The 12,240-nt window shown below is 42.9% G+C and overlaps 1 protein-coding gene and 1 long non-coding RNA gene across 2 annotated transcripts; one reads left to right on the top strand and one right to left on the bottom strand.

Moving 5' to 3' along the window:
• Positions 1-437: 437 nt before the first annotated feature.
• On the bottom strand, positions 438-3,730 carry asb14b (ankyrin repeat and SOCS box containing 14b). Its single transcript, XM_028409966.1, has 10 exons — positions 3,643-3,730; positions 3,139-3,284; positions 3,010-3,062; positions 2,797-2,928; positions 2,549-2,707; positions 2,233-2,478; positions 1,709-1,877; positions 1,099-1,633; positions 857-1,010; positions 438-783 (listed from the first exon to the last, which is right to left on the bottom strand). Exons 2-10 carry the CDS (start codon positions 3,261-3,263, stop codon positions 614-616), a joined length of 1,743 nt encoding a protein of 580 aa, XP_028265767.1. The 5' UTR covers positions 3,264-3,284; positions 3,643-3,730; the 3' UTR covers positions 438-613.
• Positions 3,731-11,488: 7,758 nt separating this feature from the next.
• LOC114437930 (uncharacterized) lies at positions 11,489-12,240 on the top strand. The gene is made up of 3 exons (XR_003670948.1): positions 11,489-11,606; positions 11,782-11,808; positions 12,185-12,240. It is a non-coding gene; the product is annotated as an uncharacterized LOC114437930 (long non-coding RNA).

Below are 12,240 nucleotides of genomic sequence, written 5' to 3'. Positions count from 1 at the left end.
TTACTGTGCATACAAGAAAATCCCCACCACCTAGCGCCCGGCAGAGGAACTGCAACATGTGATGCAGTCATGGGCCGTGTGAACTCCATATCAAATACAGTGAAAGTGAAAATAATACCAACACAAACAGTAGAAACAACACAAAGTCGCAGCCAAGTATGGAAAATACTGCGTTTAACTATGGATGTATTCATTGTACATTATTACTCTGTACACATACACATTCATTTTTGTAACACAAATTTTAGGCCAATTGTGTCTACTGACAAACATTGTTAACAGGAAAAAAAATCCCACTATTGTAATACTCGATTCTACCACCAGATGGTGACAAAGAGACCTAAACGCTTCAACGTACATGTAACTGTCTATGTTTGTCTAATTTTTAACTTAGAGGAGTCACTATATCAAAGAGTAAACATTTACAGGAGATATAATGAGCTCCATAGTATTTATTTAAAGAAAGATATCATGAGTGCATGCAGCTTTGTATAAATAGTATTGCAAAACGAGAACATAAATTGTCATTTTGAAAACACAACAATTGTTCAGAAAGCAAATATGTACTTGTCACTATGTAACAGACATCTGTGAATGTGGGCTTGGTTATAGGTTAAACCACGCTGCCCCTGCTGTAAACATCAAACTCCTTGTAGCGTAGGTAATCTCTCAGCCTGGGAGGAAGAGGAAGGAAGTTGATAAAAACTGGGGCTCTTAAGCGCAGGCGACTGAGATGCTCCCTTATCCGCAACCGACACAGGTGCTTGAGGCTCCGTGCATTTCCTGATAACAAAGAAGAAAAAGTCAATATATGTTTGTTACATCGCAACTAATGATGGATCACTCCAGCTCTCACTTTGAATGTGACAGATTTCTGACCACTGTTTCTGCTCCTGCAAGGTGTCCTTGAGTTTGGTACAGAAGTTGACATGGTCAGTGTAGTCCAGCATGATGCGTACCACCTGGGCAGATAGGTGCTTAAGCCAGGACACTGTTATCACCTCACAGAACTAGAAACAAAGGAAGAAATATGTGTGGCAGTCGAGGGGGAAACTTTTTAGAAAGATCAAAAGTAAAAGATTTTCTCTCGTGCCTCACCACCATGTCTTTAATGACTGAGGTTGTCCAAGGCGCATAGTCATGGGAACTGTCACCATACGGACAGTCAAAACAACGCTTAACATCGTAACCATGATTCAGAATCATTCTCAGCATAACCTCGTCTTTCAAAGCGTACTGCAGTGCAGAGGGGAAGTGAGTGGTGTTGACACGGGAGTAATAGTTGACGTTTGCCCCATGTTTCAGCAGGGTGTTGATCAGTTCGTAGTTGCCCTGTCTGAGGGCCACCTGTAGACAGTTGACAGGGTCCTGGTTTACCATAGCCCCGGCCTCTAACAGCAAGCGAGCGCACTGCAGATCATTGTTGGACACAGCGAAAAAGAGGGCAGACCTGCGCTCATCATCGTAGTTGCGACGCACCCTTGGGTGCAGCATGAAGTTTGGATCGTAGCCAGCTTTTAGCAGTACCTCCACGCACTGGGCATGTCCCCCAGCAGCTGCAGAATGGAGAGGACTCATCCCACTGTCCTTTACAGCCTCCAGACTAGTTACTGGGATGAGTTGTTCCAGTCCCCTGTCAAAGAACAGACTGTATCAGAACATTGGATGAACTGAAGCTTGTAGGAAAAGCAACACAAACTCTTCTCACAGTCTGTGTCCGTGGTATGCCACACGGTGAATTGGAAGGTGTCCGCTGTAAAGAGGCTGGTTGGGATCTGCCCCATGGTCCAGCAGCAGGGAGATTATGTCAGGGCTTCCTGATGCAGCAGCATCAAACAATATAGTACCAGAATCAGATTCACACCACACATGGGCTCCTACAAAACAAATACAAGCATTAAAGGATGTGAAAGGGAAATGTATGATCTGCATTTTCTCTCTGCAACTTAGCCTGGCTTCTTGTTATCAAAAAATAAATGCATTCCTATAAACAGTTCTACTCAGTCTGTTTCAGTCCATAAGTGCAATGCATCTGTATTGATGAGGACAAATCTGAAAACTCCACAAAAAATGAAGCACACTAAGAAGTGATTCATTTCAGTTGATTGCAATTAACATTGACACTGGCTACAACCAAAAAAATCCTTTAGTGTCAAAATTCTGGAATTGTCACTCCCATTGGTGTGTGTAAACCTCCAGGGACAACAGGAAAAAAGAAAGCAGCTCATTTACCTTTCTCTAACAGAACCTCCACCACATTCAGATGTCCGTTCTGTGCAGCCAGAGCAAGCGGAGTTTTCTTTTTGATGTCTGATGCATTCGGATTGGCACCAGACTCCAGGAGCAGGTAGACAAAATTCTCCAAACCTAAGAAGGCAGACTCATGTAGAGCTGTCCTGTTCAGTGGTCCTGTTTGGTCTATATTTGCATTGTAACGAAGCAACAGTGTGGCTAGGTCGTACTGGTCATTCAGAATAGCTGGAAGATAAGATAGATCAGTTAAGGGATCACATGTGTTTATTGAAATAAGAGTGTCATTTGTATTCACCTGCCACTAACGGAGAGTCTTGCTCATCGTTCTGTAGATCTGGGCTACAACCGTTTTGTAACAGGAATGTAGCGATCTCTCGAAGTCCATGGACCACAGCTAGAAACAGTGCCGTCTCACCCTTTAGAGTACGACAATGAGCTGCACCCTGGGGTGATGCTGGAACCCAAACACCCAGGAACTCATCAACACACACACACACGTTTCAGAAGAGGAGTCAGAGCAGGAGTGAAATATTGTAAGTCTACCTGAGAAGATAATCTCTAGGATCCTCTTGTTCTGCTGCACTGCAGCCTCATGCAGGGGGATCCATCCTCGTTCATCAACTCTGGACAGAGCCTCCAGTTGCAACACTAGTCTGTTGACTGCATCCTCATCACCTTGATACCAACACAGGACTCTACATTAAAACCTCCTGCAAGATTCACTACAATCAAACAGCTTAAAAAACGTCAGCTCACCCTCTTTGATTGCTTTGAAAATCTCATCAGGGTCGTCACTGGGTGTCAGATCACTGAAGGGAGTAGATTGTGCAGCACAATTCATGAACACAAGAAGTATAGAGAGCGACTAGTTTAATAGATATTCACCTTGGATTCAACCCTTTGAGTTTTCTATACTGAATCAGACTCTGTTCAATTATATATTGCGTTGCTTCATCTTCATCCAGGTCGTCGTCCGACTGATAAAAGTCATCCTCTTTTACTTTGTTCATCTGTTAGTCCAAAAAGAGACTCTGAGAAGAAAAAGCCACATGGTAAACAAGACCATTACATCTGGTAACTGAGAACTCAGTTACCCTGAATACCAACTACAACACAGTGCAGCCATGCTGGAAATGGCATGGACTGTTAATGACACCAAAATGCATTAAAGATGTCAAAGTTTTATTCAATTACTCTCAACTTTACAGACAGACCCCTGCATAGAACTGGGATTAAATTATAGATTAAGTAGCACAGTCAATCTAAACAAGACAGACTATGCTACAAGACCTTAGAAGTTTATAGCAAAAGTCAGTAATACAACCTCAGCCTTCAAATTTTAATCAATCAAATTATAAAGAACATATTTCCTCAATGTGTCTTGTTTACCTTAAATGAGATAGCTGCGCTCCCTCTGTAAACCAGAATATAGTCAGTGGCTTCTTCAGTACTTGCACATGCTGCAGCTATTTATATGTCTACTACTATAAATACCAGATCACGGGGTCTTCACAACCAGCACCTAGTTTTGACCCACTGAGCACAGCAACAACAATCAGCTCATGCACACACAGCAACTGCAACTGTCCAGATTCAGTCTTTGTTAGTCTCCCCTCTGGACGGGTTGTCAGAACAAGCACGGCGGATACAACTCATAGTTTCCACACTCTTTATTTCACAGACACACATACTATGTTTGTATGTTACAATTCAAATTTTTCAGAGTATCTTAACAGAGCAAATTCTGGGTCAGGAGTAATACTGATGTTAAAGGCAGATGAAAACCACTTGAAAATGAGAGACCAGAAGTTATGTAATCTTGGGAATGACCAAAAGAGATGTGTAAGAGTGCCTTCTGCTGCGTTACAGCTATTGCACAGTGGGGACAGATTAGGAGAAATTCTATTGAATCCTTTGGAGGACGCAGCCTACGTGGTCTCAGGAGGCCGCATTCCCGGAGGATCCTCAACCATTGGTAAATGGGACGGTCTAGCCTTTAAAGCGGTTCCTGATTGTGGCACTACATCATAACTTTTGCCCCCCAAGCCTGGGAAAAACAAAAGCAGACAGACGACACAACACAGACTGTAAAACAAACCAGACAACAGACAAACACGACCAGTGTGGATTTACAAATGTGGATTTTTTTTATATATTTATTTGTTGTTGGAGGAAGAGGAGAGGCGGCTCCAGTGGCAGCAAAACCGGTGATGGCTCATTTTCTTCAGGCTGGGAGAGCGCTATGGGGAGGTAACAAGCTGCTATTTTAACCCATATTATTAATCATAATTAATATATCAGTTACTGAGCAAATGCTAGCTATATAACCAGTAGATTGACAAATATGATTAAATGTAATTTATATGTTATTCAATTGTAAGACTTGATACAGGGTTCTGTTTGTAATACTTTGAATTAAATAGCTAAATGTGTAAGAACCCTCTGCTTTAATGTTGTCATCATCAGCACTGCACCTCATCTTTGTGCCTCGGAAATATCGGAAGACCTTCCTGAGGGTCAGAATCCATCACTCTACTACCACAGGAAGTGTCATAGTATCTTCACTATAAAGAAACTTCTTGATGGCATTCTTGAAAAAGAAAAACAATGTGCTAGTGGTTGTAGTGAGGAGAAAGAATGTAAGAGAGCATTTAGATATGTCTCAGGAACATTTGTGACTTTTGACAAGAAGTGCACATTTTGTCAGAAAACTGACAAATATGTAAAAGGACAAAATAGAAGAGAGCCATTGGTACAGTGTAGAGAACTGCGAGCTGATGAAAAGATCTGAAGGGCAGCCACAAAGACAATGGACAGTAGAATCCTGGCTATAATGAGTAGAGACCTTGTAGCAGCTCAGGGACACTACCACAGGTCTTGCTACAGATTATACACGAAACAGGACGTCCCTAAATATGTGTTAGTCCGTGATCTATGTGATGATGTTGATGGTGCTTCAGCCCAGTATGAAGCTGCTGTAAAACAATGATTTGATGCGTTATTCCAGTTCATCAGAGTGGAGCTTTTTGCCAATCCTAAAGTGATGTCTATGGCTGATCTAACTTCTAGACTGACTGCTTCAATGAAATCCAAAGGAATGATCCAAGTCAAAGAAACAACCAAAAAGCACATACGGTGAAAGCTGGAGCATGAGTTTGGTGGAGCCCTGCACATCTTCCCTGATGATAATGGAAAACTCCTCCTCTATCCAGATAACCTGTCCATGAAGGAACTTGTGAAAGAAAACCACAACCTCAAAAAGATTGGCAAAAATGTTGTAGCCAGAGTAGCCATTAATTTGAGAACAGATATTAAGGGTCAGGATGTTCCTCAATCCTGGCCACCTGATGTTAAATCAGAGGTAGAATGCCCTACCATTCCAGAGTCACTCAGTGTCTTCCTTTGCTATCTACTCACAGGGTCTCATGATCTTCATCATGCAACTCAGAAAGTCCAGCGGCTTGTGCAATCATTTGGTCAAGATATAGTATATGCAGTGACGTGTGGAAGTATAAAACCTTACAAGCATATCATTCTCCCATTTTGTGTCAAGTCATTGACAAGAAATGTAGAGCTGATAACTATCCTAAACTGACTAGGTCACTGCATATCTTATTCAAAGATGGAGGAGATTGACACTGCCCTGTGTCTTCAAAAACTCTCTTCATCAGAAAAAGACATAACTTTGCCAGCTAACATATATCCTGGCCAATTCACTACTTTAACTTGGGACAACATTGATCGCCTGGTAGAAACAATCAGTGGCAAGGGAACAGCTCATAGAGTGAATGGGATAGCTGTGCAAGCTAATAAATCCAAACAAGATGCTGTCAAACCCAAACCAAATGTTGCCAAAACAAAACAACAGAGCATCAGTGCACCCGCACCAATGTTGCCTACTTACAATGCTGGAAATAGAGTGGGACCACCACAAAGCAGCTGTGCAGACATCAATACTGCAGCCAATACTCATGCTGCCAGAAAAAAGAACATTATTTGGGTTCTTGCCCGCTTGTTACAACAAGAAGGACAGGTAGTCAGCAGCTGGACAGGCTTCAATATCCTGACTTGTGATGAAATGGTGGTCATCCCCAACACTTTAGGCTACCTGCCCACCATCAATGCTCCAGCAACACAAATGTCTGTCAAAGAGATGCTTAACCAGTTGTTAAGAATCATGCAACAGTTAGGCCTGAAAAAGATTGTTTGTGTCCTCGACCAAGCTCTTTATGCAAAGGCTGTTGAGATCGCATGGAAACACAGTGAGTTCCAAAACATCATTCCCAGACTTGGGGAATTCCACACTATTTGCACAATGCTGGGAATACTAGGAAAACGTTTTCAAGATGCTGGACTCCGAGACCTTTGCATTGAATCTGGTGTTGTCGCAGAAGGTTCTGTAGCTGGTGTATTGGATGGTCGCAAGTACAACACTACACAAGCTTTTTTATGAGACTCTCATGCAGCTGGAATGGAATGGTTTCCTGTCCTGGTTGGAAGATAACCACCCAACTGCCAGAGTTCACCTTGAGGATGTAACAATTCACCTGTTTTTTAAAATCAGGAAAACGCCACAACGCACTATTCTCACAGGCGGGTCTTATTCTGCTGCTGCTGGTTTATCTATTAATGAAAAAAACGCCAGGGTAGGCCACACACACCACACCAAAATCCCAATAATATTTACAAACACACAGAAGAGTCAGAAATCGATTGTTTAGAGTCCACGCTGTATTGCAGGCAGAGCACAGGTGATCAGCTCGCGCACACAAGCAGCGCGACACAACCGGTCTTTTTCCCCAAAGTTCCTCCCCCGTATCCCCAGAGTTTAGTGCAACCCGATCAGTTCCCAAATAATATACATACAAAATATTTATAGTTCAGAGTTCGAGAGAACGGTCCAGATGAACCCGTGTCCCTCCGTGAGGACTAGAGCAGCAGTTCCTCGGTGAGACGTCGCTCCATTAAAAAGGAATAAAACACGATCTCACCAAACTCCAGTCGTTCGGGTAAAATCCTTTTTAAACCTGGGGTAATCCACTGTCTTTGGTACATCCACAATGTCCGTAGATTCCACTTAGATCGCGGTAAATCCTGCCAGGGAAAAGGCCCAAACGCTGCTTCGCATGCCGGCGTCCTTCCGGAACCAGGTCACCTCGTCCACCTGTGTCTTCCCTGTGTCTCCTGTGTTCCCCCTCTGTGTCCTCCGTAGACGCATTTAAATGTTCCGCACAGGGATCCCACCCCTCCGCAGCGTAGATTGGCCGGTGACAAATATACATACATGACATTCATACATGATCAGAAATAATAATCTCTTCTCTCTCATTTCTAACAGCCATGTAAAAAGGTGATTATGTGGCAACCTTTACAAGGAAACACAAAGGTCAATCTTCAGCCTCAGGGAAAAGATCTCACAGGATGCTTTGAAGAAGGTTCTTGAGGGCAGCTCTTGTACCCATATCTTGGAGCTTTTTAAAGTATACAGCGAGTTCCTTAGAAATGAAAATGGCAGTCTATCTGCCTTCTGGATGTCTTACTTAGACATGGTCAAAATCTTGTTGGGACTCATTCGGGCATCTAGAGAGGGAGACTGGATCATTCACTTGGCAAGCATTCGACAAATGATTCCTAGGTGTTTTGCATATGACAGAATAAATTATGCACAATACCTTTCCTACTACTATGCCCAAATGTCTCAACTGCCCTCCACACACCCAGATGTGTTTAAAGAGTTCATGGAAGGTGGCTTCTCTGTTCAGATGGGCTCCACCAATCCCTTTGGTCGAATCCCTGTTGACCAAGCCATAGAAGAAACTGTGAACAAAGATACCCAGACAGCTGAAGGGACAAAAGGATTCAGCCTGAAGCCAGGAGCTGTGACCAAATACTACCTAACAGCTGAGTACAGAAGTGTGTTCCTCAGACAGCTGAGAGACCTGATAGGTCAAGGCAGATCCAAGCTGTCCCATCCAGATCTGCAGGCTCCAAGAATCAAAAGAGATGAAGAGGATGTCAAGTCTCTTGTTGACCTTATGGAGAATAATTGGCTTAATCCTATAGCTCTTAGTGGCATTGATCTGGTTAGTCTCTCCACTGGCTCCATTGCTCCTCCTAATGTGACCAGGGATCTCTTGAGAGCCTCTGAGATAGGGGAAGACGCCTACCAGGAATTCAGACAAACAAGGCTAGAAGAGGACCCACCATCTTTTAAATTCTTTGACAAGATGACCAAACAAGGCCTGAAAACAGTCTCCAATATCAACACAAAAAGATCTCATGGAAAGAAAGGTCAGGATGTCATTCTAAAGGCTGATAGATACCTGTTCAGTCACATGATCATTGTGGCTGAAAGCAGGAAGGTTAATATGAGGGATGTTCTAGCTCACCCACTTGGCCCATTGCCATGGGCACTATGTTGGACACTATGTAAGACAGTGCCGGAAATTCCTTTGCAGTTCCTCCAATAAGAGCAGTCTGATTAAATTTCTGGTGAAGGAGTGGAAACACCTACAGTATAGAAAATTGCTGCATGACAAAGTTCTGTTCATGACCTGTGAGGAAATCTGGGAGAAGTGTGAGGACGTAACAGAGTTGCACTCAACACACAAGGAAGCTGATACACGTTTACTCCTCCGCATCCAATGCAGGCTCAAAAGCAGTTATAATCACAGCTGAAGACACTGATGTCATGATGCTCTATCTTTCCTTCCAGAAGTATATCACCTTACCTAACCCTAAGCCTTACGCCGCCTACTTCCCAAACTATTTCAAGCAGTGACCCTTCCAAACCCTATTACATTTCTGGTAGAAGCAGATCCACCAGTCCACTTTAGTAAAATGCTGTGGCCTTCTGCACCCACTTGTTTGGACCAAGCCAAGCATGCTGACCAAGAAACGTTCCTGATTTCACACCAGGAAGGATGTGACTGCTGATGCATGCCAGATGAGGAGATGCTAGACAAGGATTTGCAAAGCAGCGGCTGACATTTGTGATGCAGGAAAATATTTCATGTGCAGCATATGGGTGCTCAGCATGCTTAGTCTGATAGCTGAGATGAAACCTCAGGTGTGGTATGTAATGCTGCATAAAGTGGTAACCATTACCTCAGTAATTTCAATAGAAGTGATGTGTTGTACAGCTCTCATTGCTTGTGCATTGCTTCTGCCTAGATATCTCACCTCTGGTTTAAACAGTTCACAGTTACTCGGCTTGGCTTAATGCCATACTTTCTGAGCTGTCTCAATACTCTCTGTAGATCATTTACATGGTCATCAAAAGTCTTACTGAAGACAAGTGTGTCATCCAGGTATGGTACACAGTTGTTGTCCCGAAGTCCCTCAAGACACTCCTCCATGCAGCGCTGGAATGCGGCCGGGGCATTCATGAGTCCAAATGGAATGCGTATCCACTCATACAACCAACTGCTTTCCTCAGACATAAATCCCTGGTGATATGCCTTTCCCTGGTCTAGGAGGAAAAACCAGGAATTATCTCCTAAACTATCCATGATGTCTTGAACACGTGGGATGGGCGATGAGTACCATCCTTCTACCTCACACAAACGACACGGGAGGGATATGGGGAGTTTGACTTCTCAATCCAGCCCTGTACTATCAGGTCATGTCGGTAGTCCTTCATCTCCTGATACAGAGGTCTGGGCACAGACACGAAGGTGTGTTTGACTGTGAGTGTCAGTGTCTTTAAGGGAAATAATTTTTAATTTCTCAATACAACCAATGTCATTGTCTGACTTGAGAATGACTGGCAGTCCTCTCTGAGCATTTCTTTAACTTTCTGTCTCTGCTCCTCATCTAGGTGACTAAGGTCGATTGGAGGATCCCACTTTTCATCAGCACTAGATGTCTCTACACTGGTCTGATTCACTCTATCTGATGTTGCAGCTTTTTCTAGGATTTGGCCAGGCAACAGCGATGATATGGTTTGTACTGTACCAACTACTGTACTCCCCTTTAACTCAATATCATGGTCAGTAGGGTTAGAGACACTAAGTGTAATTGTGGGGAAAACACTTTCTCCAACTGTTACTACTGTCTCAAAAAACTCAAGACCATCGGGCCACTGAGGGTTTACATGTGGCTCGAACAGCATGGTCATCTCCTCTTCAAAGGGCTGAGAAATCACACGGCACTCAACATGAGCACTACTGTGTTTTGGCAGTCAGTCCCTCTTTCTTTTTTTCACTACATATTCATCTAGTCTGTCTGCATTAACTGCCTGAATAAATTAAGGAGAGTAGCGCTTGTTGTTCATTACCTTCAAGCTAACATAGCTACATCAACAAACGATAAGTTGCAAAAGGTTTTACAAAAACAACTATGGTGAATAATGACAATAAATTCGATATAGGTTTACCTGTTCCTCCATTCAGTATATTTAGGCTACCTAAACCCCTTAGCTGGTTTATGGTTAATATCAATTTGCTCAGTTTTGCGTCTGGAGGAAGTTGGAAACAAACTGTACCAACCAGCTCAGAGGGGAAGAAGAAGGAACAACATCACTTCAGGAAACCCCTGAAAACTTGTGGCTACCCCAACTGGGCACTCATCAAAGCCAAAAAACAAGACCCCCTAACAACAAGAAGAAGGACAACAGCCGACGGAGAAAGAACATTACATATGTGTCAGGAGTATCAGAGAAACTCCATAGGATTTTCAATAACCATGACATCCCGGTCCATTTCAAACCAATGACAACACTGAGACACTGGTTCACCCGAAGGATAAAACTCCCAGGGAGAAACACAGCAATGTGATATATGCAGTCCAGTGCAGTGAGGAATGCTCTGATCTGTACATTGGAGAAACTAAACAACCACTCCACAGAAGAATGGCTCAGCACAGGAGAGCCACCTCCTCAGGACAAGACTCAGCTGTTCACCTCCACCTCAAAGACAAAGGACACTCCTTTGAGGACAACAATGTTCACATCCTAGACAGAGAGGAAAGGTGGTTTGGAAGAGGAGTCAAGGAAGCCAAGCTGGAAAAAACTTCCCTTAACAGAGGTGGTGGCCTCAGATATCATCTTTCTACCATATACCACATATAGTGATTCCATCCATCCATCATCCATTTATCTTAAGGTAAATTGTGGTATTATAATAAAATGAGCTTTGTTCTTTCAACAGTCTGAAAAACATGTAAAAGTATGTGAACCTTTTTTTCAGTATCATGTGAGCCCTCAAGCACATAGTGTGTGTTCTGTCAGAGTATAAAAGTCTGGCTGCTCTAAAGGGACACTTCAGTTTCTTCAGGACCTTTGAAGAGCAACTTTTTGGTCATTCCTCTGGCAGAATCCAACAAGATGAAACTCACGTTCATCCTGCTGGCCAGTGAGTATCAGTACATGTACACTTTTTTACATCCTTTGAAAAAAGCTGTTTTTATTTGTTTAAAAAGTATCCTAAGTGGTGCTGATCCAGTAGCTGTGTGATAATAACTCTCTGATAGTGTCACTTTGAAACGGTGTGTTAGAGCTAACCATAATACTCTGTGTGTGTGTTTCAGTGCTGGCCTTCACACTCATCACTCTGGGTGAGAATGTTTGTACATTTATGTGTGTGTGTGTCTTTGGCTGTTGTTTTGACTAATGTATTACTGTCAACTTTAATGAGCACATCCTCCATAGAAGTTTGTGAAAGTTCTAGTTGTTTACAACTGACATTTGTTGAGTTTAGCCAGATAGCTGTATTGTAGCTACATCATTTGATCTGCAAACAACCTAATTAGTCAATGAAGCATCTGTCTGTTATTCACTTAAACATTGTATTTTGCTAATAATAACCTTACTGAACAAGTAAGGAGCAAAGCTCAGCCATCACCAAGGCTAAGCTAGTGATGCTGTAAGTTACATGTTAAAGACTAAAGATGTTAGTGTTGCTGTTCCTCCAACCTGTGACTGTTGTTGCAGAATCAACCACAGAGGCGATTGAAGGTGTAAGAGGCCTCAGAGAGCCAAGACAAATA

This window comes from Parambassis ranga, chromosome 7 (assembly GCF_900634625.1).
Source record: "Parambassis ranga chromosome 7, fParRan2.1, whole genome shotgun sequence".
Classification (NCBI taxonomy): domain Eukaryota; kingdom Metazoa; phylum Chordata; class Actinopteri; family Ambassidae; genus Parambassis; species Parambassis ranga.
Note: the sequence above shows the minus strand (reverse complement) of the source record. Positions and strands in the feature narration are given on the sequence as shown.

Bases quoted from the DNA above. Each gene is read 5' to 3' on its own strand.
- asb14b (XM_028409966.1), bottom strand. From the start codon at position 3,263: ATGAACAAAGTAAAAGAGGATGACTTTTATCAGTCGGACGACGACCTG. The intron at 3,063-3,138 runs GTGAATATCTAT...TACTCCCTTCAG, and splicing joins CTCAAAGGGTTGAATCCAAG to TGATCTGACACCCAGTGACG. The intron at 2,479-2,548 runs GTGAATACAAAT...CTTATCTTCCAG, and splicing joins AGACTCTCCGTTAGTGGCAG to CTATTCTGAATGACCAGTAC.